Source organism: Besnoitia besnoiti, chromosome VII (genome assembly GCF_002563875.1).
Source record: "Besnoitia besnoiti strain Bb-Ger1 chromosome VII, whole genome shotgun sequence".
Taxonomy (NCBI): Eukaryota; Apicomplexa; class Conoidasida; order Eucoccidiorida; family Sarcocystidae; genus Besnoitia; species Besnoitia besnoiti.
In genome coordinates this window covers 2,446,051-2,473,462 of record NC_042362.1, presented here as the reverse complement: position 1 = coordinate 2,473,462, position 27,412 = coordinate 2,446,051, and the positions used below count along the sequence as shown (strand labels likewise).

At 58.4% G+C, this 27,412-nt stretch overlaps 4 protein-coding genes across 4 annotated transcripts; 2 read left to right on the top strand and 2 right to left on the bottom strand.

Annotated features, from left to right (window-relative positions):
- Positions 1-2,190: 2,190 nt before the first annotated feature.
- On the bottom strand, positions 2,191-11,352 carry BESB_079520 (uncharacterized protein; the record flags this gene model as incomplete). The annotated part of the gene is made up of 13 exons (XM_029366314.1): positions 2,191-2,444; positions 2,705-2,776; positions 3,918-4,088; positions 4,642-4,721; positions 5,089-5,189; positions 5,855-5,899; positions 6,522-6,697; positions 6,865-7,009; positions 7,395-7,504; positions 7,894-8,164; positions 8,515-8,567; positions 8,954-10,091; positions 10,210-11,352. The coding sequence occupies 13 exons, from the start codon at positions 11,350-11,352 to the stop codon at positions 2,191-2,193; spliced, it is 3,759 nt and encodes a 1,252-aa protein (XP_029217745.1).
- A 3,381-nt stretch (positions 11,353-14,733) lies between these two features.
- Positions 14,734-15,599, top strand: BESB_079510 (uncharacterized protein; the record flags this gene model as incomplete). The annotated part of the gene is made up of 2 exons (XM_029366313.1): positions 14,734-14,961; positions 15,489-15,599. The coding sequence occupies 2 exons, from the start codon at positions 14,734-14,736 to the stop codon at positions 15,597-15,599; spliced, it is 339 nt and encodes a 112-aa protein (XP_029217744.1).
- A 2,650-nt stretch (positions 15,600-18,249) lies between these two features.
- BESB_079500 (uncharacterized protein) lies at positions 18,250-20,445 on the top strand (the record flags this gene model as incomplete). Its single annotated transcript, XM_029366312.1, has 1 exon — positions 18,250-20,445. One exon carries the CDS (start codon positions 18,250-18,252, stop codon positions 20,443-20,445), a length of 2,196 nt encoding a protein of 731 aa, XP_029217743.1.
- Positions 20,446-22,771: 2,326 nt separating this feature from the next.
- BESB_079490 (uncharacterized protein) lies at positions 22,772-26,521 on the bottom strand (the record flags this gene model as incomplete). The annotated part of the gene is made up of 4 exons (XM_029366311.1): positions 22,772-22,994; positions 23,115-23,341; positions 24,123-25,573; positions 25,933-26,521. The coding sequence occupies 4 exons, from the start codon at positions 26,519-26,521 to the stop codon at positions 22,772-22,774; spliced, it is 2,490 nt and encodes an 829-aa protein (XP_029217742.1).
- Between the last annotated feature and the right edge of the window lie 891 nt (positions 26,522-27,412).

The window sequence follows — 27,412 nt, the reverse complement described above, 5'->3', positions numbered from 1 at the left end:
AGTGCTTCGCGCTACAGCGGTCCGCTAAGCATAGTGTACCACTGGCCCAGTGCGCCATGCCTTCACATTGGCAGTAGGCTGCGACGACTGGTGCTTTTTGCCTCGTTCCAGTTCTTTGGCGGAGTGCCTTTTCTCCCTCTGCGTCGCTCGCTAAACCCCCTCCCTCTCTAAAGGACGCAAAAACAGATCCCAGCCGCACATCTCACCCAGAAAGCGCGCGTAGTCTATCTCGAGTGGGCAGGCGATCTACGTGCAAATATTCATCGCCACACGCTTGCACATCGCTACGATTTGTGTGTGCCGCCTGACGAGCTATGGCGAGGCCGAAGTATGGAGGCGAGGCCTGTTAGTCGCCCCTGAGGTTCTGAGTGTGTTTATCAGCATATCGCTCGAGACCAAAGAAGGCCCTCGACTCTCATGGGGGAGGACGGGGGGGGGGGGGGGAGGGGGGACAGTGACACATGCAGGCTTTTTGACAAATTCTTTGTCGATACGAACATGCGATACGGAGGGAAGACGACACGCCGCTTTCCCCTCGGGGCCCTAGAACGCTCCCGCGCTTCGCAAGGCCCGCCACGACACATCACACACAACGTTGACACCAGTTCGCATCGACACCACCCGCATGCACTGCGTTGTCGCATGCGCGCGAAAGAACCTGGGTGCTTTCGTCTGCGCACCGAGTATCCGCCGAAGAAAAAACGCAACAGGATCCACGGAAAACAGACAAGACTGCGACTCAGTGAAAAATGGACAAGGGGGAAGGGGGGGGAAGGGCGGGACCTGCAGCAAGAGCTCGGTCTCTGGCCATAGCCAAGAAGGCCCAGTCTTCGCGTCTCCAGAACACCTTTCACTAATAAGACGTTTTTCCCTCGTCTGTGTTCTGAGTCTTCGCATTGGCGTCAACACACATACGCGCGTGGGAGCGCAAGAAACCTCTCGCCTAGCTTCCGCAACTGCGATATTCTGAGTCTCGATCCGAGGCCGATCGCCCACGCGATGTGTTCGCTGCCGGTGCGAACAAATCCAGAGATGCGCGTCGGGGGAAAGCCGCACACTGTTCAGCATTGACGGCGGAACTCAACAGCCTCGCCAGAACATGCAAGAAAAGCCAGCAATCTATACTGTTGCTATCTGAAAAAAACTCGCCGCTGCGCTGTTTCACTCCGCCACAACGGCGTGATGAGGCGCTGCGTGTGCACCTTTTCTCTGCGGGAAAATCGGAACTAGCATCGACCCTGAAAGCCTGAGCGCCTCGTTTCTCTGCGGGCTTTCGCCTCGCATAAAACGGCATGCGCGTCTTCAGGGGCTTTCGCGCATGACCGCCTGTCTTTCTCGCCTGCGAGTCTGTTTGCTTTGTCAGCTCGCATGCGCATCCTTCACCTCGTCGCACCACTGCTCATACCACTGCTGTCGCCATTCCTGCCGCCGCAAAAACGCACCCCGTAAGACAAGTGCATAAAAGAATGACATCCCCAAGTTCCCTACGCATGAACGAAACATCTTTGAGCATAATTGGGCTCAAACACGCCAGGTACCGTATGCAGGACCCCAAGGCCGGGCTTTCTGGGTAGACATTTGGCACGCCTGTTCAGATAGAAGAGGAACTAAGACCAAAACCGTTGCAAACGAGCACTGCGCGACTCTGAAAAGACGCCTTGAACACTCACGTGCCCATGCATGCGACGGTTACATGCATATGTCACAGAATAGGGTCGCAGATGTTCCTGGCAAACGCTCTTGAAACCATGAAGCGTCGAAATATCTGAAGCGTCCGCGTATGTGCGCCTCGGAGAAACAGGCAGATAGTTTTTGCGCATGCGTGGGCGCCTACATCACTGCGTACATCTGCAGGACGCATCGCTGCCTCGATGAAGAAGCTGCTCTTTTGACGGATTCACGTGTGCCGGTAAGCCCAGACTCTGCGAAAATGGGAAAGCGAATGCCTCTGCAGGCGTCCGCCACCCGGACACGCCTGCGCCACGCTCAACTCGTAAACGCCCTCTGCGATTCGCGGCTTGTCGCCTCATAAAAGTATACATATATACGCATACAGATACATAAACACATATATATACATATATATTTGCATAGGTATCTACATGAGTATGTATCCTCAAACGCACACACACACGCATAAGAGGCCTGAATCCGCACTCACTCGCCGGCGGCCTCTGCCCCCCCTCCCCCCTACTCCTCCCCTTCGCAGGCAGGCGTTCCGGGCTGGTGCGTGCACAGCGGAGAGACGCGGCGCTCGAGGCTCTCAGCGCCCTCTCCCCTGGTGAAAGCGTCGCTCACCTCGTCGAAGATTTCGGAGACTTTCTCGGGGTACTCTAGGACGCACGGCGAGAAGCCCTTGATGACAGTGTGCATGAACTTGAGCAACCGAGGCTTGAAGTGGTGTATTTTGTGCCAGGCAAGAATCTGCTCCCCGCAGTGCTTTCCTGAAAACGCAGACCCCGAATCCCGCACCGCGCCGCAGAACGTGAGCAGAGATCTGCGCCCCTGTCGAGAAAACGCGGAAACGACACACCTGTGAGATTCGAGGTGCCTCCACGGCACAGCGTGCGTTTCCGCACACATGCGCACCCGCATGAACCTCCACGAACTCGCGCGGAGCCCAGCGGTCGCCATAGACGCCTCGCGCATGCAGAAAAAAACAGGTTTATCGATTCGTCCGCCGATACAGCGGACACTCGCGTACCAACAGGGAAGTCGTAGCAGCTTGAACACGGCGACTCCTCCTCTCCGGGCTTGGGTCGGTGCCGCCGTCGCGCTGCAAAAAAAATCCACAACGCGCTCGAGGCACATCTGCGTAATCAGCGCCAGACGCTGATCAAGAAGAACCAAAGGCAGCGACGCATCGCGGGTCGCCGCGGCAAACGGGCGAAACACACGATAGCAAAAACCGCACCAGAAACGAAGACTGCGGCAGACAACTTGAAAATGAAGGAATCCGCCTTAGCGCGAGAGATTGTCTGAGGTTAAAATAAAGACCTCCAGGAACCTCAACGCACAGGAGACACAAACCTGGAAAAAGAAGAAGGCGACGGCAGACAAGACGCACAGTGAAACCAGCTAGATGGAAAAGACGAGGAGAAAGACGAGGAGGCGACCGGAAAATACAAAGCGGTGGCAGGCGCTCTTACTCAATGTCATTCCTTCTGCCTCTTGCTTCAGCGCATCTCGCGCGGGATCTGAAAACACCAAAAAACGCATGCTCGCACGATGCGTCTGTATGCGCGAAAGAAAATTGTGGTAGATGCACGCGTGAACGCGGCATGCCTCCGTAAATGTACGGAAATGCATGCGCCCAGAGAAATACCTATATATAAATATATATAGGTATGCACTGCGAATACACCGGTACTGTATGTGCACATGTAAGCACGCGCAGTGGAAGACGCGCTAAGAAGACGGTCCCCTGCAGGTAATGATACTCTTAAAAAGAACCTATACACGCTGGCAGCCTATATAAATAAATAATTTCATATATTTATCAAGCGGAAGCGACTTTGCTTGCCCAGAGATCCTACACTTCTCGGAAATGACTCGACGCAGCGAAGAGGCTGACTAGGCGCGAAATGTGCAACGGCAACGACGGCGCATGCGGAAGAGAAGAAGATGCTGAGGAGCGAGCGACGCGCCTCAAGGCGTGAAGAGGAACCGCCGAAGGCAGCAGGAAAAGGAAAATGCCGAGGAAACCAGACGCGAAAACGCCAAAGCGACTTGCCTTTTCGGCGCGGCTCGCGGGCCTTGAGCAGCACTGGATCTGCGGGAGAGAGAAATAGGCGCACGAGGCCGCGTGGGAAACTCGAAGAGCGCAGAAAAAACTTGATCATCCTTTGACTCGCTGCACCGCGTGTCGCCCGTTTATGCCTCGGCAGCAAGGAGCGCCACGGGGCAGGCGCCCAAACAGGCGAAAAAAAACGAAGACAGGACTGCCGGGGGCCAGATCTGTGAACGAATTGCGTGGAAGACGGAAAAAATCTGCAACGCACCTTCTGCGGTTGGAAAGGCATTGCGCCCCAACCACTCGAGGTCGTTCGCGACGAGCCACTCCGCCAGCTCGCCCTGATACAGAAGATCTGAAAAACAAAGTGCCGAAACCAGAAAAAACAGGATCCGAGACGTCCACCCAAAACGCAGCCCCCCTGCACAGCGACCTCCGGCGCAGACGGCTCCAGTCATGCACATATGTATATATAGTTGCAACGTATATATATATAGATAGATAGATGTATGCGTTTATACTTATGTAAATGTAGATGTATGAGCTGGTGGACAGCACGGCGATTAAACGGCAGTGTAAACGATCTTCCCTCTGCACTCTTCAGTGTGCAGAACACGTCGCTACGTGCATCACAGAGCGAGCCTGGCATATGCGCGCTTCTGTGGGGAGTGCAACCCTAGACCGTATACGCTAAACCTTAAAACCCTAAAGCTAAACAAGCGAATAGACGGCCCCGCGAACGCAGGCCGAGTGCCGACGCATGCGTAGCAGAAAACCGAGGCAGAGACAAAGCTATGCGTGCCACACTCGTGAGCATCCGCTGTCGGCCGCACAGGAGCGGGACAAGGCGAATCCTCTCAGGCAGCCCTCCGACAAATTTCGAAGAATAGATGTCGCGAGAAAAGCACCTGTGTCGCATGGCGAGCCGCCAAGAGAGACGCAATACCGCGTCCCCTGCGAACGCCCGCAGACGACACACCGCAGCGACCTGGAGAAGAAACGTGGAACGCCACACAGCGAACGCATGACGAGGAACGCTGCTTTTTAAGGCGAGATGACGCAGCGAAGAAGTGGTCGGCAGAAAGAAGCATACACGCGTAAAACTAGAGAGACGCGAAAAAGGCGAAGCTAACTCGCGGAAGCGATGCGTCAAGCACGCGCGCCTTTGTAGCCTCAAGCTCGGAGGTCATGAAACAGGAAGAACCGGCACGCAGGTACACCCGGGGGGAGACAGAGAAAGAAACACGTGCTCAACATGGAATGCACGGAATACGTACATGGACAGCGATCAGCACGGGCGTCTGAAAGATGCAATTTCTGAAAAGACATGTTCACGGAAAAAGTTGAGAGCTTACCGAGGGATCTCGTCAATCCGCCTGTCGATCGCTCGCACGCTGCACAGCGGATACTCCTTCAGAACGCATTTGAGCCACGCGGGAAAAGACGTGGTTTCCATCTGAAAGCATTCGAAAAGCAGTCAGAAAGAGAAGAAAAGTAAGCTCCGACGCGCTGCTCGGGAAGAGACGATACTCCAAGCGATGCACAAATGCACCTGCGTCTCCTGGGCGACACACAGAAAGTCGACGGAGGTCGAGAGCGGCGGCGTTGCGGCGCCGCAGCAGCCCCCGGCCTCGTGAGGCGATCCAGAGGAGAGGCATACGAATCCCAGGCGCGTTAAGAGGAACTGCTGCAGTCATAGAATCCGCTGGACAGCAACACGCCCTCCAAGCCAGCAACCGCGCTGCGCTCGGTACGACGAGGACAGTCTCGCCTGCGCGAGTTGCAGCAGCGACCCGCGCATGTCTGCTGACGCCCGTTCTCAGCGCGCGAGAAGTCTGCACTTGCGTAACTCGTCACAAGTGGACCAAGAATGACGAGAAGCCCAGAACGCAGCTGGTTCTGCGCCCGCGCCAGATACGAGAAATCCATTCGCCCGACCCCGGACTCCGACGCGCAAGGAGCTCCTCAGCGTGCGTGCGCGATCTCGCCTGCGCGTGAGTCAGCCCGTCGACGCATCTGCGCAGTCCGCCGCGGGCGTTTTCGCAGTTCGAGCTGCCTCGTGTCGAGTGTATCTGTCGCGGCTCCCAGAGAGCCTGTCTGCGCGCGGCGGGCGTCGCTTACTGTCGCGCGCATGACTGGCGTGAGCCCCTCAATCTTCTTCACCGCCTGCAGAAAAACAAAACGCACGCGAATTCGGTCTGCATGTCTGCCAGGCGCCTCCGTCGATTCGCCGGCGGTGCCTGGGCGCCTCTATACTCTATTTTGAAGAAATATTCGCGCGCGGCCGCTGCAAACGGGGCTTTTCTACGAGGCACGACAGTGCGACGGAGGCAGACAGTCCCACCGACAGCGAGATGGGCACAGAGGGTCGGCTGAATGCATCACGCGCTGGAGAACGGAGACTGGAGCACTCAGCAGACGCGCGAGACAACTAAGGAACCAGGGGCCTGGCTTCGGCGAGGCTCGTGTGGATGCGAGGGCGCAGAGGGACGGCGCCCGACAAACCAGAGGCAGCTCCGCAGGAGAGGCGAACACCGAAGGAGTCTCTGCCTTGCAGAGGCACGTTGCGAGCGGCATTCGTGTTGGGATTTACGAAAGAAAAGTCCTCCCTGTCTCTCACTGTCAAAAAGAAGTCCGAGCCGATCTTCGCTGAAGGCAACACGAGGAGAAGAAAGCGCGAGCGAGTTACAGGCGAAGAAGATTTGCCAAGCTGACACAAAGGAGAATGAGTCGACGCGATGAAAGGCCAGAGTCTCGAGAATCCCTGGGAGCAGAGGCGAGCCCTTACAGCGCGCACGCGCAGCGAAGCTTCACGCAAGGACTTCATCTCTTCAGCCTTGTACGCACCCGCAAGCTGGTGTAAATTCAAAAAGCCCGCGAGACAGAAGACAGCCGCCGTCGGGGGAGAAAAGATATCCAGACTCTCACCAACTACACTCACGAGAGACACGTACGAAGCGTGAGCTGAATGCCGTCAGATAACGAAACGTCGATGCATGCGTGCTCCTGTATGCGTCTCGCTATGTGCAGCCCTACTGGCGGACGAGCTGCCTGGAGAGCGAATTGCTTCACTCTTTTTTCAGAAGGGCATGCAGATTCGTTTTTTCTTTGCCGTTTTGTCGAGTTCTCACGTGCTTTCCTCGTCCGCGGAATGCATGCGGCGCGACGGTCGGCAGGCCCGCGCGGGAAGGGGAATTTGAGAGTCGGCGAAAAAAGCGACAAAACTAAAAACTGCACGTAGCGCTCGAACGCCTTGTCCAGATTCAAATTCTCCTCCTGAAAGCAAAGACACTGCCGCGACCACGACTGAAATTTCAAGCGGAAAAAAAGTGAATTTTTACTCAATAATAATGGGGTTCGCTCCTTGTGGGTAAGCATCGTCGTGCGTGGGAGTTGGAGCACGCAGGCAAATAGAGACATTTCTTGCATGTAGCTGCTCACTCGCAGGTGACAGACGTGTCCAGCCGTATACGGGTACGTACATATATATGCATTCCTCGGCGTCCATGTGCGCAAATATATAGATATTTTTGTATATAGGCATGTCGATGGATTCTTGCGGACAAAGATCAGCGCTCGTGTCTTACATCTGCATGTATAGACACACCAAAGATGCGTAACTGAGTAGAGGAGTCTCGCAAAAGACGAAACGAGACCTCACCAGCTTCTTGTCGGAGTCTCGCTTTCTGCGGCGCTCGTAGCTCGCGCGCCTCGCCAGCTCCTGCCCCGTGTCGAGCTCCTCCTCATCGTCGGAGTCCGCGAGGATACCCTCTGGCAAAAAAATCGCAAAAATGCGTTAAAAATCCCGAAATACACCGCGAACGAAAACGCACACGAACGCAGAGCAGAAGAACGCCGGGCCTCTCTGTCTGCATGCCGAGACGCGGAATCACGCGGCGTCGCATTTTGCGAGCTGGGCGGCTCCTCCGAAAGGTGTCGAGGCGCGCGGTAAAGCCCGGCGAGGCGAGCGCGACGGTGCACACGCACCATGAAGGAAAACCGCGAGGCCAAACGAGATCGAGAGTGAGAGAGAGCCAAAAAGAGCCGCGCGACTGCCAGCGGCGGAGCCGTGGAGGCATGCAGAGGTCGCGGGAGAAGAGGAAGGCGAAACGCTCGCTTGAGAGAGAAACGAGGCGGATTCGAGAAACTGTTTGCCTCACCCTCAGTTGCATCGTCTTCGGTTTCGTCCTCGTCGTCCTCGTCGTCCTCCACGATGAAGTCGCTCACGCCTTCATCATCGGTTTCCGGCGGCGGGCTCCTTTTCTCCAAGACGCGCCTGCGCCGTCCGGGTCGCATGTCGTTTGAGAAGGCGAGGAACTGCGAAGCGAAAAAAAGGGACGACGCGAAATCCCTCGAGGATGGATTCCGCCCCATGCCTCCAGACGCAGCCGCGGTCTCACACGAGCTGCCCGAGCGCGTGGATCCTACGGACTGAGAAGGCACGCGGAAGAAGACAACGCGAAGGCGAGACGCGCAGGAAAACAGAGCCGCGGCGCGGCGCGCAGGGCTAGCCAAAGGGCCGCACAGCGTGAGAGGCAGAAGAAAACGAGAACGCCACGCGGCACACAAAAAGAAAGCCACACACACATACATCGACACACGACCGCGAGGCCCAAGACGAAGCGCAACACGCCAGCCGCTGGGCGCGGAGAATTCCACGCACATGCAAGGAAACGGAAACGCATTTGGGCACCATCTCGAGACAGGACAGCGAAAGACGAAAACAGAAGAGGCAGCGATGCGCGAGAAAACTCCAGCGGAGGAACATCCACATGACTTACCCGACAGGAGGGCTTCGGCCGCGGCCTGCGTCTGCGCCGCACGAGGCCTGAACCTGACGCGCCGAAGGAGGAGAAAGGCAAAAATCATCACCACGCAAAAATCTCAAAAGTCCAAACACAGCGGACACGTGGAAAACGCTGCCGCGCGCAGGTCTGTCTTTTCGTAATGCGAATACAGCGGAGAGGAGAGCCCAGAATCCCCTGTCAGTGTGACACGAAATTTGCCTGTCGGCATCCGCATCAACCGCTCAGATACAGATAGACAGATGTAGATAGATGGAGATAGAAAGATAGATGGATATATCGATACATATAGATTTCTCTGCGGAGCTCGCAGCGCAGTAAAGGCGAAGAGCAGAGTCAGGAGTAAACTGCACGTGGACTCCCGCATATGAAGAATACGCCTGGCAGATTCGGGTCTTTTTCCGCGTGTACTTACTCTCAGACCCGGTTGAGGTCTCCTCTTCGCGTTTTCGCTGTTGCTTCAGAAGTTCTTCCTCGTCCGGGTTGTCGACACCTCTGCTGGCGAGGCGCGCGCGGAGCGACTTGCGCGCGACTTGCGTCGTGAGAGCGGAGAGGCGATTTTTCCTGTCACTCAGGCGTCTCTTCCACTCGCTCTCCGCTTCGTCCTCCTGACGCGCCCCCGGCGTGGCGTCGCCGCAGCCGCCGCTCGCTTTCGCATGTCTGCAGCCCCTCTCTGCGGCCGCGGCCTCCTCCCTGCTGATCTTGCTGACTCCCGACGAATTCCTCTCTCCTTCTCTCTCTACGGTCGCCCCACGGCCGGCGCGAGCGGCGCCGCGCTGCAGGACCGACGCGCCCGCGCCCTGGTCACCTAGCAAACGCAGCGCAGTCTCCGCGGCGCCCTCGCGGCCCCCCAGCTGCGTCGTCGAGCCCTCACTGGGCTCCAGCTCCGCCTGCGCGCTGAGCGGGCGCGAGAATCTTCGCGCGTGCCCGTGCCGCCGGCAAGGAGACAGGATCGCCGCGGTGCGGCGCGCAGGCGCCGGCGAAGGCGTCGGCGAGAGGAAGATGCTTCGCGTGCGCGCCTCGCGGACTGCAGCGTCATCTCGTCGCACAGAGGCCTCTCGGGGGGCGGCGTCCTCGAGCCCCGGCGTCGGAGGTGGCGAGACCAGCACGATGCCGCGCCTCCGCTTCCACGTACGCAGCGGCGGAGTCGCGCACGCGGAGTCGCCGTCTCTCGGTGGCGCGACGGAGGGCTGGGACGAGTTTTGCAGAAGATCTGCGTCTGCGGCATTCTCCAGTGCCGGCGACGGCGCCGCCCGCCCGCGCAGCCTTCGCGGGCCCCCCGGCCTCCGCTCGCGCAGGTACTCCACGGAGTGGGAGGAGGAGTCCGAGGACATCGGCTCCATTGGCAGCTCTTGGGGCGGCGAGGCCTCGCGCGCCGGCTCGGCGTCTGGGCTCCAGGCGCCCGTGGAGGCAGGCGGGTCGTAGGAGCCCCGCGCGAGGGCCTCCTCGAGGGACGCGCGCAGGGCGGCCTCGAGCTCGTCGTCAAGGCACGCCCAGAGGGTGCCTTTCTGCCAGGAGGCGCGCTTGCCTCTGAGAAGCCGCGCCGAGCAGCGCTGACCCGAAGGGAAGAGACAGACTTCCGTCGCCAGCGCCGAGGTCGCGTCCGCGGCGGATGCGTAGCGAGCTGGTGTCTGGGCGAGGCGGGAGGACGCCGTGTCCAGCGAAGCCCACCAAGACGTTCTTCTTCTCGCTCTTCTTCCTCTTCTTCTGCCTCGCCTCGCGCGCCTGGCGGTCTTTCTTGCGCCGGCGGCTGGGCGCAGAGAGAGAGGGAGAAGAAGATTCAACGGCGACGCCCGTGCCCTGCGCAGACTCAGCCTCCACAGGCGAGCCGAGATCGCGCGGCGGCAACGGGCACAGGCCCTCCACCTTCCCGTCTCCTTCGACAGCAGGTTCCTCGGCTACGCACCGCGCCTCCGGCAGTGCGGCAAAGAGGGAGGCTGACGGAGGCGCGACGTCGCCCGCGACCGGAGCAGAAGAAGCTGCCGAAGGAAAGAGCAGGCCAGAAGGATGAAGCGAAGACGCAGGAAGTGGCGCAAGAGGCCGGGAGGGAGGAGGACGCGACGCCGAAGAAGAAAGGGGTGGCGACAGACGAGCAGAGGGAGGAAGGAGAGGAGAAGAAGGCACAGAAGGCGATGAAGAGGCAGTTGGCGCCTGCGACAGCGCGGGCGAGGGAGGCGCTTTGCTTTTCAGAAGATGCTGAGTGACGCGCGAGATGACCTTCGCGTCCACTGAGGGGAAGGAAGAAGCCTCGAGGCTTTGAGGCGCATGAACAAGAATTCTGAGGAGAGGCACATCGCCTCCATTTGGATCGTTCCTGTGTCGCGCCTCGTGGCTCCAGGCGACCCCGGGAGACGCGAAGGCCTCACTTTCGGGGTGAGGCGCGAAAGAGTCTGGCTCGCTCGCAGGCGAATCCGAGGAGAATCCTGCTTTGCCTTCTCCGGCGCAGGTCGTCTCGGCGAGGAGAGAGTCGGTCCCCGCCAGGAGCTGGGCGCAGGGAGAGATGCGCTTCTCAGCCGTTTCGAAGAAAAACGCGCAGGACGTTTGGGCGCCGAAATCCTGAGCCGTCTCCTTCTTCTCTCTTTCCTCCGCTTTGCCTCGCTCCAGCTTCGCTTCCGCCTCTCGCGCCCTCTTTTCTTCTTTCGTGGGCGCGGCTCTTCCGCTCTCGATGACGAGCTCCGGCCTCGAGTCTCCCTCGCCTTGCGCCTGTAGTTGGTTTTCCTCTGGGGCGGAATCGGCGTGAGGCAGCGCGAGACCGGTTGAGGAGAGCGCGGGGCTTACAGACGTTGCGATGCACGAAGACGAGAAGCAATCCATGGGCTACCAAAGTCTTCGAAAGGGTAATGACATCAAGAGGCGAAGACCGACGCCGAGGAGACACGGAGGACGCGAAAGCAGCGAAATGGGGAGGTATCTCCGACGAAGAACCGTCAAAGAGAAAAACCCCGTTTCATGCTGTGTCAAAGGAAGCAAGCGATAACGCCGCAGAGCCAAGCGCCGGAATCCGGATAAAGGACAAGCACGTGAGAAAAGTTGCTTCGAAACCGAAATCGATCCGACGCACGAGTCGGTGTGCCGGAGGGGAACCCGCCGCCGAGGCGGGGCCCGGACAGAAGGGAGAAAAAAAAGGTAAAAGAAAAAAAAACTCTTTCGCCTGTGGTGGCCGGTGACTGGGAGGGCCTCCAGGTTTTTTCCAGACTGGAAGAGAGGGAAAACGCAGAGAAGCGTGCCGGTGACCAGCCACGAAGCGAAAAGACGTCCTACAGGCGAGGCAGCGGCGAGGCGGGGTCCGCCGCACAGACAAATCGACAGCTTGCCTCTCTCCGCGGATCGGAAAAATTTCGTTTCTCCAAAGAAGCTCCGGACTCGATGCAAAGCCAGCGTGGTGATCGAAACTGACTAATGCGAGCAGGTTGGTAGGCCTCAGTGTGCTGTCGAGCTACGATCCATGAAATGAGAGAGTTGAGCGAGCGCGCGATCTTGTAGCTGCAAATGCATTGTGTCGTTCCTCACACCCAGCAACTGCGGGCACGCGACCGAGTTTTGAGGGCGATGAGCTTCACAATAACTCGGATGAGGCCGCTGAAAGTGGAGGGGGGGACAGAGGGGAAATGGCGAAGAAGAGAGGCGAACACACCTCACGAAAAGCCGCACACGAGCTCAATGGCGGTTCGCACGAAGGGGGAATGTCAGGCACGATTTTTTTTCGAGTTTTTGAGTCACAGTTCTGAAACTAACGTCAAGCTCGGGCACCTCACGTCGCGCCGTTCCTGCGAACGCGGAACCAGGACGAAACTAAGCGGAGAGGGGGGAGCCGCACCGTTCAAATAACTTCATCGAAAATCAGAGGTCTCACGCCAGACTCATGCCCACACAGCAAGCTCTCTCGAAGCAACGTGAAAAGCGAGTTGGCGGGGTGTGGGCTGCGTTCGCGAGGTACTCCCACCTCTGAGCCACAGCTTGCCCGGGGCATCGATTTCCCCGCTTTCCCGAGGATAGGGAGAGGTACGAAAAGCGCTAACTGCTCAAGGGAGCTCAGCGGCTGCCCAGTCGATCCAAATCGATGAAAAACACATTCGCACAGCATCGGTGACCTAGCAGCACCCGGCCGTTTTGAGCAGGCAGACGGCAGCCATCCGGCCGTCAGAGACTGCGTTTTTTTGACTCGCCGCTCCCCCGTGTTCAGTTCGTCGCATTCACGCAGCCTCGCAGGGGCTAACTGAAAACAGATGCTTCAAAGCCATCTAGGGGCGAAAACTAGCTCCCCGGGAGACGGATCTCCAGGACTCCGATGCGTACGCCGCTGTAAATTCCCATATATACATGCAGGCATATTGCCACCTAGATCTGGCCGCGCACAACCTTCGAACGTTCACATTCATGTATTAGCGAGCATCCACAACCATACATATATGCGACCCGCAAATCTATATACAAACGTACAGTCATATTAGTAAACATCTGCGACTTGGACATGTGTAGCTACGGTTGCTGAAACGGCCACATACAAATACCTATACAAACATACATACGTGTTTGTACATGCATATATACGCGTGATAGTGCGCAGTTGCGGCAGCGAGTTCACCGCCCTGTTATACGGATATTCGTTTGCATACTTCTTTTTGAAAACAGATTCTGAATGCTCCCGTCGTACGTTTGGAAGAGGGTGTAGACGGAATGCAGTAAAGGCTCAGACAATACGTTTCGGGTCGCTGGCCCTGGCCTCTCGTCTCTCGTGCGTTCTGCAGGGAACGACTCTGTGCGATACGTGGCGAGGAGAGTTTCCGTGTTTTCTTTTCTGACCGGGCACAGGCAGCCCAGTCTAGCCGCCTGAGTATTTTGCCCTGGCACAGAAACCCGTTCTGTATACGCAAGGTCCGCCAGGATCGTGCCTGTGAGGGCAGCGCCTCGCGTGCCTTGGAATGTATGGCATTTCGTGTGTCTGAATCAGTCTGCCTCGCTTCCGCCCCAACCGCAGGTGTGAGGACGCCATCCTCAAGCTGTCCCCCTCTACTCGAAATCTTCTGCGTTTACATCCGCGCGAAATGCGTGAGGGGCTCGTTTCTGTGCTACGGTCTCTCTCAGGCAGCCGGTGATTTCTGTTTGCAAGTCTCGAACTTCTACGTGGTTTCCAGCTGTCTCAACAAACTCCGGTGTGAGCAACTTCAGTCCTGTTCGGAAGCGAAGACCCGTGTGCTGCACCGGGGCGATTTTCCGTCTCTTTTGTATCCCCCTTTGACGATTGTATCCTCTCTTCTGGTAATCTCAGGAGCGGAGTAGCTTCAGTTTCGGCGCACACCGCAGGCTCGATCCTGAGGAAAAAGAATCATAAGGCGAGAGAGAGCCCAGTGCCTCTTTGGAGAAAAGGAAAGAGGAGACCTGTCGGCGCATGTGAGAGGCCTCCTAGACACAGACTCATTTATAGCAACAAAGTGACTCTCTTCTGCACGGTGAATGCGCCACCAGCGCAACACAATACCGCAGACAACTAGAGTTCGCAGTTTGCAGACTGGAAGTCGGACGCAGGGACTTCGTCGGCGTCTGAAGTCCCTTTTTGTATTCTTGGAAGCCCCGACGAGCGAGGCGGCGGAAATTCATAAAGAAAATCGAGTGCAAAGTTCTCGTGTCTCGCCAGCTTTGCGTATCGTTCCGGCGCATGTCTAGCCAGGAACAAAAACGCATGTGCACGACGTCGCCTTTGTTGAGTCTTTCTGTCTACGTTCTGTGAGGGTGTCCCTATCATATCTCTCTGTGGTTTTCTCGGCCTGTTTTTCTCAACATTCCGATAGGCGTATCTATGTGGGTTATTCCTCCTTGCACTGTCTCTCTTGCGCCTTGTCCGCGGCAGCTCTCATTCCTTCTTGTTTCGTTGTTTCATCGTCCTCTTAACTTTCCTCTGAACTGTTCCATCTATCTTTCAGACATCCCATATGTTTCGCTCTTCATTCTTGTTTAGACTGCCCTGGCCTGCTTCTCATCTCCCGGTTCATTCGTCCTTCTCTCGTCTTGTGGCCTGCGCCATACTCCGGTATTCCCGCGGGCGCGGCCTTCGCTTGGTCCCGCTATTACGCGACTTTTCGCCGCAGTTCCCTCGGTTTGTTTCCCGCTCTCGCGTCCTCGCTGTCCTCGTCTGGCTCGGGTCTGTCCCGTGTTTAGTGTTCTTCACAATTTTATTCTTTTTTCGAGATTTGCAGCATGGCCTTCGATAGCTTCCGCCGCTACGACCCCGAACGCCCGTCGTACCGGTACTTTCCGAACCGCACGCGGACGCAGACGATCTGGCTCTCCTGGGGCGTGCTCTTGGTGGGGGGACTCGTCGGCCTGGTCTTTCTTAAGTTCTCTGAAAAGCGCCAAGAAGACCTCGCCAAACACTACTCCGAGCTCGCACAGCAGGGCGGCGTCACACGCACGTGCAGCAGTCAGGTGAGAAGAGCGAGACTCCACACGCAGACTCATATTGAGCGATAGATTCGTATTCGTGGAATGGAATGCTTGCGTGTACGCTTGGAGGCAGCCGCGAGCCTGCAAAGCGGAGTAAAGACAAGTCCTCACAACGCGCAGGCGAGCACCTGAGGCAGACGACAGTCACCCACTGGAAATGCACCATTTCCACAGAGGAACTGTCACCAGCGTGCACTGGGCGCGCAGTGAAGCTAGTGAATCGACGGTACACTTTGCGTTTTGCACTCCACGTAGAGGCGAGTCTGTCTGCTGTAGGAGGGGAAATGCGACAAATGGGCTCGAGACTATGACGGCAAACACATAGTCATCAAATACGCATGTGTGGTTTCATGCATATGCATTCATGTGTGCGTGTTGAATGCGCACATTCTATCTGTTCGCTGGAAAGTGACGATGCGTATGTCTACAACTGTGCGAGCCCGCGTGATGTACGTGCAGCTGACCTCTGCGAGAGAAACGTAACGTGGTGGCTTTTCTTTGTTTGTCAGGTCTGGAACCAAAACAACTATTTTCACAGCGTGCTGCAGAACGCTCGTCGCCGCGACCTGGGGCTCCCGACCCCGAGGCCGGTCCTTCAAATTGAAGAAGAAGAAAAATAAAAATAACCTTTGGAGTCCTCAAAGAACGTGCGTGTCGTCGCGCAGATTGAGCAGAAATAGTTTCGACTCTCGCGTGCGCGCCAAGGGACACGAGGCGGACGCTCACAGTTTCAGAGCGGGTTTGAGGCTTTGCTCTCGCCAGGCAGATATTTGCCAAATTCTGGTTTTCCGTTTTGGTCTTCCATACAACAGTTTTTTCTTCATTTCCTTTTTAAAGCTTTTCATGCCTACGCTGCGCGGAGCGAACGCGCATTGGGTGCCGGATCTCGTTGGCGCGGGGTCGCCGTATCATTCGAAGGCACATGCGGCAGTCTCTGCTGTTTTTTACGCACAGACAAAGGATGAGTGAGGAGAGGCGATAGCGACAGCTCTGCGTGTGTAGGGAATGCCGCGGACATACGCACACACGTATTTGTATCCGTGTTCATTGCAAGAGTGAAGCTGTAGACCGGGCGAAGCGGTCCAGCCACGGAATGACGTGGCATTAATCAGGAAACAATTCATTTGCGTTGCTTGCATTCAGTGCAGTATTTGCGCAGCGGTCGATTCTCACACAGCTTCATGGATTACAATGCACAGTTTTTACGTCGTAGATACGTGCTGGCGTTTCCCGTGGTGCCACGGTTTCACCAGCAGTTGCTCACGAGAGCCACGAAAATACAATCTGAAGCTCTTGTTCATAGTTCATGTAGATATCCACTATTTCGTGAGTACCTTCCCGTCGGATAGACCTCTTGCTACAATCTAAGTGGGCGTTGTCTGTAGCAGTTGGTCGTAGTGCGGCAAGAAGCCGATCCGTTGCACCTAGGACGCCTCTGACATGCATTTCTCAGTGGAGGTTTTCGGAAGTTTATTTTCGCTGGAAACGCCTCATGCGGCAGAACTTTCACTCGATTCTCCAAGTCTTTCAGGGTTCTTTACCTCTTCGATTCCGCGGATGCCTAACCCGAAACGAGCGGGAGAGGGCGCCGTGGTCATGCGGCGCGGCTCCGCACAGATCGGATGGAAGAGGTGAAATGCCAGAACTCCCATCGAACTTGGGAAGATCTTTAAAGTGCTACCGTGGCAGGGAGGTGCACTCACTCCTCCTCTAGTACGTGCGACAAGACAGAAATAACGGAGAGTGCAGTGGCATGTGCATGTGCTTGAATTCACAACTCCGCCCAGCACTTCGTTCGCAGGCAAAAAGTGCCATAGAGTGGTATCTTTACTTCACGCAATACATGAAAACGTGTAACCCTGATTGACTGTGTTAGAAATTGCGTTCAGTGTGGCAGCGATCTATAGAGCAGTCACTGCGCATGCCCTCCGTTGTCGTCGTGCTCCTTTTCACCGCTCGTAGTAGCCCCGCTATCTTGTGCAGCTGTTGGTTTGCTATCGGATCAGCTGGCAGATAAAAAAGCTGTCCCAGTGGCAGCTCCTTGAACGGGCAGGCTGCAGTTCTCGCCCCTAGTCAATCCTCTTTTTCCCTGTTCCCGCAAACCTCAGCTCTGCTTTCTAAAATGCAGTCCACGTTGTCTCGTGATCTCATATGAGATCCCGAGGCACGCCGCAGTTAAGGACTTTTCGTCCCCCAAAATAGAGAAGATCAGCCTTCCCGAGACTCCCCGGTGTTCTTGACGCCTGTGGCAGTCACACGAGGCCTTGGCACCTAAATATTCTAGATTCAAGAGCGCAAACGAAAAATGTAGCTCACCCATGCACAAGGCTTGAAGCTGTGCCGTGTGCCGACTAAGTTTCCTCTTCAGTGAGAATTTGGAGGCGCAGTTTGAGCGGCCTCCAACGTATAGATCAAAAGCGAAGGCTCGGGTCGATGGCCAGTGTCCCGAGTCAACGGCAAAAAACTGAGATTCTCATTTACTGGTGCCGCGTAGAGTCCCAGGGCCTCTCTGGGTGTCAGGGCGTGCGGGTTGAACCCAGCCGTTTGTTTTTCAGTCACTGACAGAGACGATCTCTCTCGAGACCTTCATTCGCTCACGCAGCGAATCTCGAATATGGACTAAACAGGTCTGTTGCGCAGTTCTATCGTCCTGATGTGTGTCTGTGGAGGCTCTGCTTTTCGCCCTCTTCCTCCTTTCGGTTTCTTTGATTGAAAGAGGTTCCTTCTTTCAGGTCGCAGTGTGCTCTGTCCAGAAAGTTTTGTGTTTGAATTTGCTCTCCACTATCGCAGGCAAGCTTTGGCAAAAAAGCACACACCACGAAAGGAAGGACATTACGGGATCGATACGAGTATACGGAGTCGGGTACCGGTTTGTTTCACAGAAACAGCGACTTCCCTTTTCGTTTCTCCTGCAGCCTTTCCCGCTTGTGTAATCTTGAGAAGAGGAAAACAAGTCGAGACTCCACGTGGAAGCGCGTAGGCAAAAACCACCCGACAAGTCCCCAACCTTTACTTTGTTTGAGGTGTCTTCTACTATCCGTCGTCTGCCTTCTGCATGGTCTTCCGTTGCTGAAGCTATTGCCTCTTTTTCCGCAGCCCCTCTGGGGCGAACGCGGGACTGTTTCACCTCGTTTTCACCGCGTCATGCCTTGACTTTTTCCCATCGTCCCGGTGTCTGCCACCCCGCCTTGCCTTGGCAAACTATCCTGTCTGCAGTTTTTCTGTCGCCTGCCGTCTTTTCTGTCGGCTTCCGAGCTTTCGTTGCGAACCATGACCGCGCACACGCCGCGAGGCGCTCGAGTGGCGAAACGAGCTCTCTCTCCGTCGCCCCGCGAGTTGTCAGCTTGCCCTTTCTATGCCCTCCTCACGGCCACGTGCCTTTTCTGCATCGTTCTGCCGCTCTCTGAGGCTGCAGAGAGAGCGCAGCTGATCGCGCACGAAACTGGAGTTTCTGCGTCTCCGCCCGAGCCGCTCAACCGCCAGGCGACCGGCCTTGAAACCCATCCTGCTCACGCGACCTTTCTCTCTCCCACTGCGGAGAGCCCCGCAGCCGAGGAAGCTGCACCGGGACGCGCCGGACACCCATCCGACGCGCGACTGAACGCAGAAGGCGCAGAAACGCGGCTCGCCGCCGCCGAGCCTCAACGCTCGGCGTGTCGCCTGCTCAATGCTAGTTCGCCCTGCTGTCGAGGCGCTTCCTGCGGCGGGGGAACCGACGCCTCGCGCCCGTCGATGCCGGAGCGAGAGGAGTCTCTCGAAGGAGCAGCGAGGTCTCCTCAGCCGGCGGCCGCGTCTCCGCCTCGCGCCCTTGACTCCGCAGGCGACGCGGAGGCCAGGCGGGGGCCTGCCGGAGCAGGCACGGCCTTTGTCGCTGTGCCTTGGAGCCAAGCACCGGCGCACAGCCCTCCTGCTGGACAAGAGAGCGAAGGCCAAGTCACTTTCAGCCGTGAAGAAACTGGGAACAGACGCACGCAGCAGAATTCGCCCCCTCCACAGAGGCCGGAGACTGCGGTAGCGCAGCCGCATAGTTCACAAGTCCGAGGGCTCGAGAAGAGAGATGCGACGAGCGAGTCCGCTTCAGTCATGCTCTCTGGCGAGCGCGAGGCGGAGGATCCGAGCGAGCGGGCCGCGGCTCTTACGGAAACGTCTGCGACGTCTGCTGAGGCGGCTGGGCACAGAGAGCCCTACCCGAGTCCTGAATCTGAGGCAAAGGCTGGGTCGCGATCAGCTGAGACGCGCTTCATGCCGGCGCCCTCGCACGTCTTCGTTGCGCCGCGACGAGGAAAGGCGTCTGGGCGTCCTGCGGGTGGCGAAGAGGCGCGAGAGAAGACTGCAGAAGCGCGTGCGGCGCATGCGCCAATGAAATCTGCGCGCGCGGGCGTTGAGTCGTCTGCAGCGTCTGCAGCTGCAGGACCCGACGCCGGCACGGCGCAGCGTGGTTCTCCAATGCCGATGTGGTTCCTTATGCTTTCTGTCGTTTGCTTCCTAGCTGCAACTTCCATTGGCCTTCTTCTGTCGTTCCTCGTCTTCCGCCGCTACCGCCAGCGGCAGCGGAGAAAACTCGAGGCGAAGCTGATGCTGAGGAAGATGATTCAGGCGAACTCTGTGCCGACGCCGGAGCTCGTCACGCGCTTTGCCCGCGAAGTGCGTGGGAAGGAAGCACGACAGAAGGCGAGCTCGCTGCCGCGAACTTCAGCCTCCTCTGAAGTCTGCGGGGCTCGCCCGTCTGTGACGGCGGCCTCTGCGACGCAGAAGTCGACGCGCGCAGCCTCCTCGGGCGTGCGATTTGTCGCCAAAGTCGTCAGGCTGCCGTTCTGGCTTCGCCGATCGCGCGCCTCGCGCGGCGCCCCAGGAGACCGCACGCAGGTGCCGCGAAGAAACTCGTCGTCGCCTTCGGTCGCACCCGCGTCCGCGCCCGCCCCTCGTGGCAACGAGGCACCTGCGCCTTCCCGCGCCTCGACTCCGCCGCTCGCTCTCTCCGTGGGAGTCCGCTCTGGGCGCTGGAAGCATGTCGGGGAGACGCTGTCGTTTTTTCCCTCCTCCGCGGCGCGGGGAGCCCTCGAGGAGGCCGACGAGCCTCGGTGCGAGTTCGTGGCGACGCCGTCGCCCCAGGAGACGGAGAGGCGAGGCGCGACGACGTGGAGTGTGTTCGGCGCGCGGCATGCGCACACGGTTCAGGCTTCGCCGCAGAATCTCTGCAGTCTGCGCGACGACGACTGCTGCGACAGGCAGACGTCGTGTGGCGAGGTGGCGGACGAGCCCCTTGCGAACGGCGCGGAGGACGCCTCCCAGGGCTGGTCTAGCGACATCCCGTCGCACATGGTGCAGACAGCCATCCACAGAGAGACGGAAGTGATTGACGAAGACGCCGTCGTCGAGTTCGACGCGACCGTCGCGCTCGAGAACGACGGCGAGGAGGGCGACGAAGACACCGAGAGGCGGCAGGACATCGCCGCGCGGATGTGAGGCCTGCGCCCTGCGTGCGCAGGCCCAGCGAGGGGAGAGAGAGACATGGGGGCGGCGTCGCTACCGGTTGATGAGTGGATGCAATCTCGATCGCCGTGAATCGAGTGAAGTGCGCGACGGGCAGCGGGCGCGCGCCGTGGAGCGCCGTGGGAAAGAGGCAGCCACAAGAACAGGAGAAGGGAGCCGAACAAAGAGCGTGAAATGGGAGCGAGGCTTCCGACGTTAGGCGCCTGTCTGCGTGAACCCCCGCAAGCCCGTAGAGACGGGCTGGGTCGCCATAGAGATGGAGAGGGAAGCGAAATGCATCGTCCGCGTCCTCCGTCGCTTCGGCTGGGAACGCGACCGGATAGGGCAACGGAAGCTGCAGACGCAAGAGGGCGAGGAGAAAGAGAGGCCTCCAACGTGTTTCTTTGTCCTTTTGAGTGCCGCATCTCTCTCCGCTACGCCTGCGTCTACGCTTTCTTGAGTGAACCTAGAGGGTTCGCCCCGCCTCGCGCTCCAAGCGTTGCGACTAGGGTTTGGGGTTTCTGTTTGCTTCCTGCCGGCGAATAGGGGCTGCGCGTTTGATAAAGCAGAGCGAAAGAGTGTTTCCTTCTCGTAGTGCGCAAGGCGCACAGCCGAGCACGAGTGCCTGGGGGCTGAGTTTCTGTTTTCGAAAGTGAGACGCTGAGCCGCGCCGCGGCTGGGGTGATTTCTTTTGAGAGGATGGAAGATAGAAAGCTGCAGACGCAATAAAAGGTTCATCCGAACTTGCAGCGTGCAATGACCCCTAGTGCGCCCCTCTCTCTGTTTCTCCCTCTCTCGCAAACACACACTGGTACGAAGCCCGCCGCATTTGGGCGCCCCCCTCGGCTTTTCTCTGGCGAGAAAATGCGTTCTCCGGTTTGCGAAACTGCGACGCTTCCTGCCTATGATGGCATTCTCTTGTAGGCTGGGTAAGCAGCGCCATCCGCGCGTCACGGTGTTTGTTGGCATGTGAAGAACTCGAAGATTAGGAAGGCTCCCCGTGAGACGGAGAGACAGTTTTTTCCTGGGCTGATTTTTTCCTCTTCGATATTGCAAAGCGAACCCAGAGTTCAATGCCTTTTTCGGCGCCTTGTGTAGCGGCTCTCGTGCCGCGAAACAAACACGCGAGGCCTAAGGCATGCAGTATTCCTTCCCGTTGTTTTTTATCGTCTTTTGCTAATCGCCGCCTTTGTCTCCGTGCGCTGAAAGACAGCAGAGACCGGCCGAATACTGGACGTGCCGCAACTACTCAAAGCGCTTCTGAGCAGTCCAGCCGTGTCTGCAGTGTGTGGTGTGACAGACACAGAGGATCTCTGACTACTCACTTATCCGCTCGAGGCTTGCAACGCGGCAAAACAATCCTGCAACCTAGGGCATGAGCCATCCCTCACTACACGCACTCCCAGACTGCGGGCTCGCAGAGCTTATTCGCTGTTTCCACTCTACCTGGACTCTATCCAATCTCTGTAAGTGGCAATCCGGCTGTCTGTGGAAAGCCGTAATGCGTCAGCTCTCCCGCTGTGCTGCTTTCGGCGACATATCAAAATGGGTATTCGCAACACAGCTCAGTGCCGTCTGCGCGCGCGCAGACCTGCGCGAAGTCGACTAGAAATATGTGGCGCCGGTTTCGAGGATCTCTACACCGGCAGAAGGTCTCACGGGTGACCCAGCAAACTCAATTTCATTCGTCTTTGGAAAGCCGCCTCGGCAGCCACTAGCGCTTCGCGAGCAGAGAGCCATAAAACCGGGCGAAGCATGCAGTCGTTCTCAACACGGGCAGACACGCGAAAGGGGGACGGACACAGCGAAAAAAGGCACCACAGACGCCGTCCTTGTATGGAAGGAATAAGTTAAACTTGCGTCCACAGACCAAACGGGTGGGACGCTGCAGAACGGGAGGTGAAGACGACGCAGGTCCGGTCAAGGACAGGCGTCGCTCGCGGGAGTCCTGCCTTCGCTGATGCTGCCACTAGGGTGGCATCTTCTCCTCAAGGAAAAGGCGGACGAAGCTGGCGCCCTGGCTGTCCTACCTCTTTCTGCCCCCTTCGCAAGCTCGAGCGACTATTTTTAGGATGATGGAAGCTTCTGCCTCCTCCACAAGCTCACACGCTGGTATAGCGGGCTCGTCTCATGAAAGCACAGTGCATCTCCACAGCCTATTCAGAGTCGCTCTACGTTTCTTGCAGCCGCGCGACGCAGGCTGGAGGAGAAATACTCCCCTTTGATCAAGCGAGACTGAGCGCCGACGGTGCGCATGCAATCCTTCCCGCTCTCAGCACATCCCGACTCTGATGCGCGCGACAACGTTCTGCCTGCTACGCTAGATCTGGCGGACTTCCGCGACTTCTTCGGCAGGATTCGCGAGGTTCCCGCTCTCCGATCTGAGAGCGCCGTTGACGACCCGCTGTCGGCCGTCGCTCGACGGGGAAACGCGCCCGCTGGCGTGATCCGGTGCCGGTCGCGTTTCGCCGCACGCTGTCGAGAGGAAAAACGCTGTCCGCAGTCCCGGGAACAGAGAGGAGAAGCGAACCCGTTTCTGCGGCCTGTTCGACGGCAGGCGCACGCGGGCGGGCTGGACGCTTCGCTCTGAGTCATCGATCTGAGGCTTCTGCCTGCCTGCGTGCTGCGCCGCTCCGGTGTGCCGAGTTGGGCGTGAACCCTACAGCGCCTTTGACGCTATACTCCTCGCAGAGACGTCCGAGTCCGCGCGAAGAAGATGCTGTTTCACAAAGAGACTGCTGAATTTCTTTTTCGCGCGCGGCTGCCCTCTCCTTTTCAGGTGAAGAAGGGTGCGCTTGTCCACCGGCACCTCCTTCTGCGCCGCCTGCTGCGCGGCGATCTCCGCCTCTGTCAGCGGAGAGCCCTGCATGGGAACCTCGCGCCGGTAGTGCTGAAAACACAGAGAACGGGTCACACAGCGAACCCCGGGGATAAGCGTGACGCCCCGTGGCGACGCAATGCACTGGTGGGAAACGTGGCCGAGAGGAACTGAACAGACGCGCAGAGGACGGCGCGCGACGCAGGCCCAGGCGGGAACACGCAGGAACGCCACGTGCCCGCTGGGTTCTTCTGTCGCCCAGTCTTGCCCTGAGTAAGACTCGCCCTTGGATGCCAAAGGCCAGATGTGTGCGGTGCGCCCACGGACTTCCACGCTTGTCTAGAGTGTCGCGAACAAAGCCTAGACCCTAAAATGGCATCAATGAGTGTGCAATGCAGACACGGAAATATCACTGCTGGAGAGTTTCATTCAAACGGTGAGACACGCCGAGCCATAGCGAAACCCCCCTTTTGAGGCACATCAGGGGGGGCGTGTCTAGGAAGCTTGGAACGCGCTCAGAGCACGTCGAGAGCAAACCGAAGTGTAAAAATTGGTAGCTGCGCCACGAATGGGATCGCCCGACAGCCTCAGGCCAGAGACCGCCGACCTCCGCACGTAAATATATATACATCTATACATGAAGTCATGCCTGGTATGACAGGATAGATGCAAAACGTCAACTATAAGCTCGTAGGGGCCTCTCTGTGAGCGGTCTCGGCCGGTCACTGCACCACTCACGGACACCAGACTGAGACGCAGAGACATGAGGTCCTGAATGCTGCAGCGTTGGTTTTCGTGGCGCACACAAGCCAGAAAAAGTCTCCCTGATGCAGATGTGCCCTCCGCTTCTCACCTCAGGTAAGTCCCATTGCAGCCCCTGGTATACCCATGCAGGCCCGTCTCGGTCTCTTTGAAGCTGCCAGTACTCGAAAATTCGCACGTCCTTCTGGTCAAAAATGCGATTTTCAGTTTCGTGTTTGGCGGCGGCGACGCCTTCCTTGAGTTTCTGGGAGATCTGACAAATCGTTTGAACGTCTGGAACGCTGAATCTCTGGCAAACTTCTTTGACTTTCCTGCTCACCCACGAGGGTTCATCTGTCGTTGCCTTTTCAGGGGCCTTCTCTGCCTCTCCGGCATCCGCGTCCCCCGTCGGCCCCTCTGGTCGCTCTTCCGCCTCCTCGGGGCCCTGCGTCGGCCTCTCTTCGACGGGCGCTCGTTCGAATGAGGCACTGGGTTCGGCGCGTGTCTTCGCGGGTCCGCCTTCGTGCGCGCGCGTCATTTGCCTCACGTCGAGCAGCGGGGACATGCTGAAAGTGCTGCTAACGTGGAAGGGTGAGAAGGGGAAGTCCACTTCGGTCGGCAAGTCGCGGAAAACGGGTCGGTCCTCGCCGCCCTCTCCGTTCTCCTCCGCGTCCTCCAGGGGCAGCCCGAACCAGGAGCCGAGAGTCCTGCCCAGCCCCGTGAAGCGGTGAGTGTCTCGAAACAAGCCGTATGTCCACGCACGGGACTCAGTCGAGTATATTGTGTGTCCGCGGCGGCGGGCGCGCTGGCTGACGTCGTCTTCCTTCTCCGCGCCGTTCTCTGGCTTCGAGGCCGCCTTCTTGACTTCCTGAGTGGAGAGCAGCGGCGACTTTCGCGCGTCCCACGGCGGCCGCTTGATGGGCACGTGCGCCAGGTAGAGAAAGTCTTCCAGCACAGACGGAATTCGCGCGTTCTCCTCCGCCACCGGCGCGCGCGCGTACCCTGGAGGGGGTTCGGACTTGAGGGCCGCCAGCGGAAACGGGCAAGGCGTCGGCTCGCATCCTGAACACGAATACGCACAATGCCCCACGGTCGCGCCCGTCACCATCGCTTCGTAGTCCGGCCCCTTCGTCACGAGATGCGCGTGCCGAATCCCCGCATTCTCCGGCGCCGAAGGGACGAGTTTCGCGCGGCGTCGCCTCGGCGTCGCTCGCTCACTCACGCGGCGGCAGGTCGCCACGTCTTTCCCCGTGGACCGCTGCGAGTCGTCTGACTGCTGAGACACGCCGAGCCGCGGGGCCTGGGCGTCAGCCTGCTGCTGCAAGCATTTCTCCCTCTCGTGGAGGCGGATGAACGGCGCAGGAACAGACGCCGCCCACATCCGGCGGGTGTAGACGCCGAGCAGTTTGTAGGGCGTTTTCGGTTTCACGATGAGGTTGTCTCCAAAGATGTCTTCTGGCGACGGCCCGCGCCAGTACTCCTGCTCCGCCTCGCTCTCGACATCCGAGTCCCACTGATACACCTCCTTCTCCGGCTTGCGGCGCATCCGCTTCACCAGTGGATCTGCGCAGAAAACACCGCATGGAAACCGCAAAAACGTCCGCAACTGAACCGCCCGTTGCCCCGAAACGACCGAGCGTCGGGCGCGACGACAGAGGCTCGCCCAAGCGCTTCGCCGAGAGCAGCGCGACAGCGAACTCGTTTAGATGAACCTACCATTGCTTTTCGAGTCCCCTTCCCTTCCCAGTTAGCTCACTGCACACTCCAGCCCTCCCGCAGTGAGGCGAGACTGACGGGAGTTGGCGAGGTGCAAGCGAGGAGGGCTTGGGGGTGCGGCACAAAGACAGAGGCTCCCTAGGGCGTCGGCTGCCTGCACAGGCGCAAGGGAGGGCCCCGGGGGTGCATTTGAGTGCCAGGCTTACCTGAGTCGTCTATCGCCCAGTCTGGCGGGACGAGGTGGCAGAAGAGGCGCTGCGCCTGTCTGTGCCACTGGCGCGTTGATTTTTCAATCGAGGCAAGCAGCGCATGCTCGATGTCCACGTCGAGTTGCTTCTTCGCACGGACGTCTGCCTCTAGCTGAATCTTTTCCATGTCGCCCACGATGTCCTGCGCAGACTTCCGGAGGCCCCTCAAAGCAGCTGCCTGCCTCCGCGTCTCCTGGCGCAAGTCATCTTCAGGCGTGCCGCTGTCTAGCGACGCCGGGGTGCTTCCGCACGAGAAGCCACATCGCGACGCTTCGATGTCCCTCGAGAGACGAAAAGACGTCCGAAGCGCGGAACGAAGGACAGGGCCCGCCCCCGCCCCGCGCGAAGAGCCCGAGGCGGCAGGGCCGTGGTGCCCTCCACGCCTCAGCGGCGGCCCCCAAGGCGGCGACGATTCTTCTGCCGAGGCGAAAGAAATTCGGACTGGAGAGAGTCGGCGGCTCTCTGCGGGGAGGGGGCTACTACGCCGGGAGGCCCCGCCCCTGCCCCCGCCCCCGTCCCCGCCGCCACCCGCAGAGGTGGAGCCCATCGCGGTCGAAGGGCCGGTCAGCGGGCGGGCGGGGAAGAGACTCTCCCGAGCGGCGCGGCGCTGTCCTCCGCCCTGCTTGCAAAGAGGTCAGCCGAACGCGGAGAACTCTTTGCTTCTCCGCACCGAAGCCCCGATGGACACGAGCAGGAGATTTAGGGGCGGGCGCGGCTCTGGGGTGCCGAGGCGCGCAGCGCCGGCAAGGCAACGCGCGAGGAGGCGGTGGTAGTTGCCGGTCTCGTTCGCAGGAGAGACGCGCTCAGGAGAGAAGCTGGTGAGCGAAGGAGAAAGAAGGCAAGTTTCCGGGTCCCTGTTTGGCTTCGGGCGATATGAACCGAGATTGACGCGGTTGGACGAGCCGAGAAACGGATCCACGGGACGCCCTCGATACATCAGACATCACCGTGGAGCCTCGTGTTCAACAAGCGAAACAATTTTCGAGAAAACGGGCGGGAAGATCGGAGAAAGAAGGAACTGATTCCGTGGGCTCAAAAGGAGATTCGTGCTCGCAGCGTCTCCGCTTGTCAAGGCACATCTGTCTGATTTCCGCCGGTAGCCGGCCGCTTGATCTCAAAACGACGCGGGAACCGGATGCCGGAAATGACATTTACGTTCTGCAAGACGAGGGTGAAAAGACCTTCCCGAGCAAAAAAAAGCGTCGGGACTTTTGTTTGTGTCCACGAGAAGCCAGAGACGAATGAGTTACTGTTTGCAACGGGGATGAGGCACCCATGTGAAACGTCGACGAGCTAAGCGTTCCTTTTTCACCTCGAGGACGAAGAGACTCGAGAGGGCAGACAGCGCAGAGTGAGGAAAAACGAAGGGGTTCCAGAGGCACAAGAGAAGCGTCCCTGTGTGTGGCTCATGCACACATAAATGTACATTTTTTTTTGG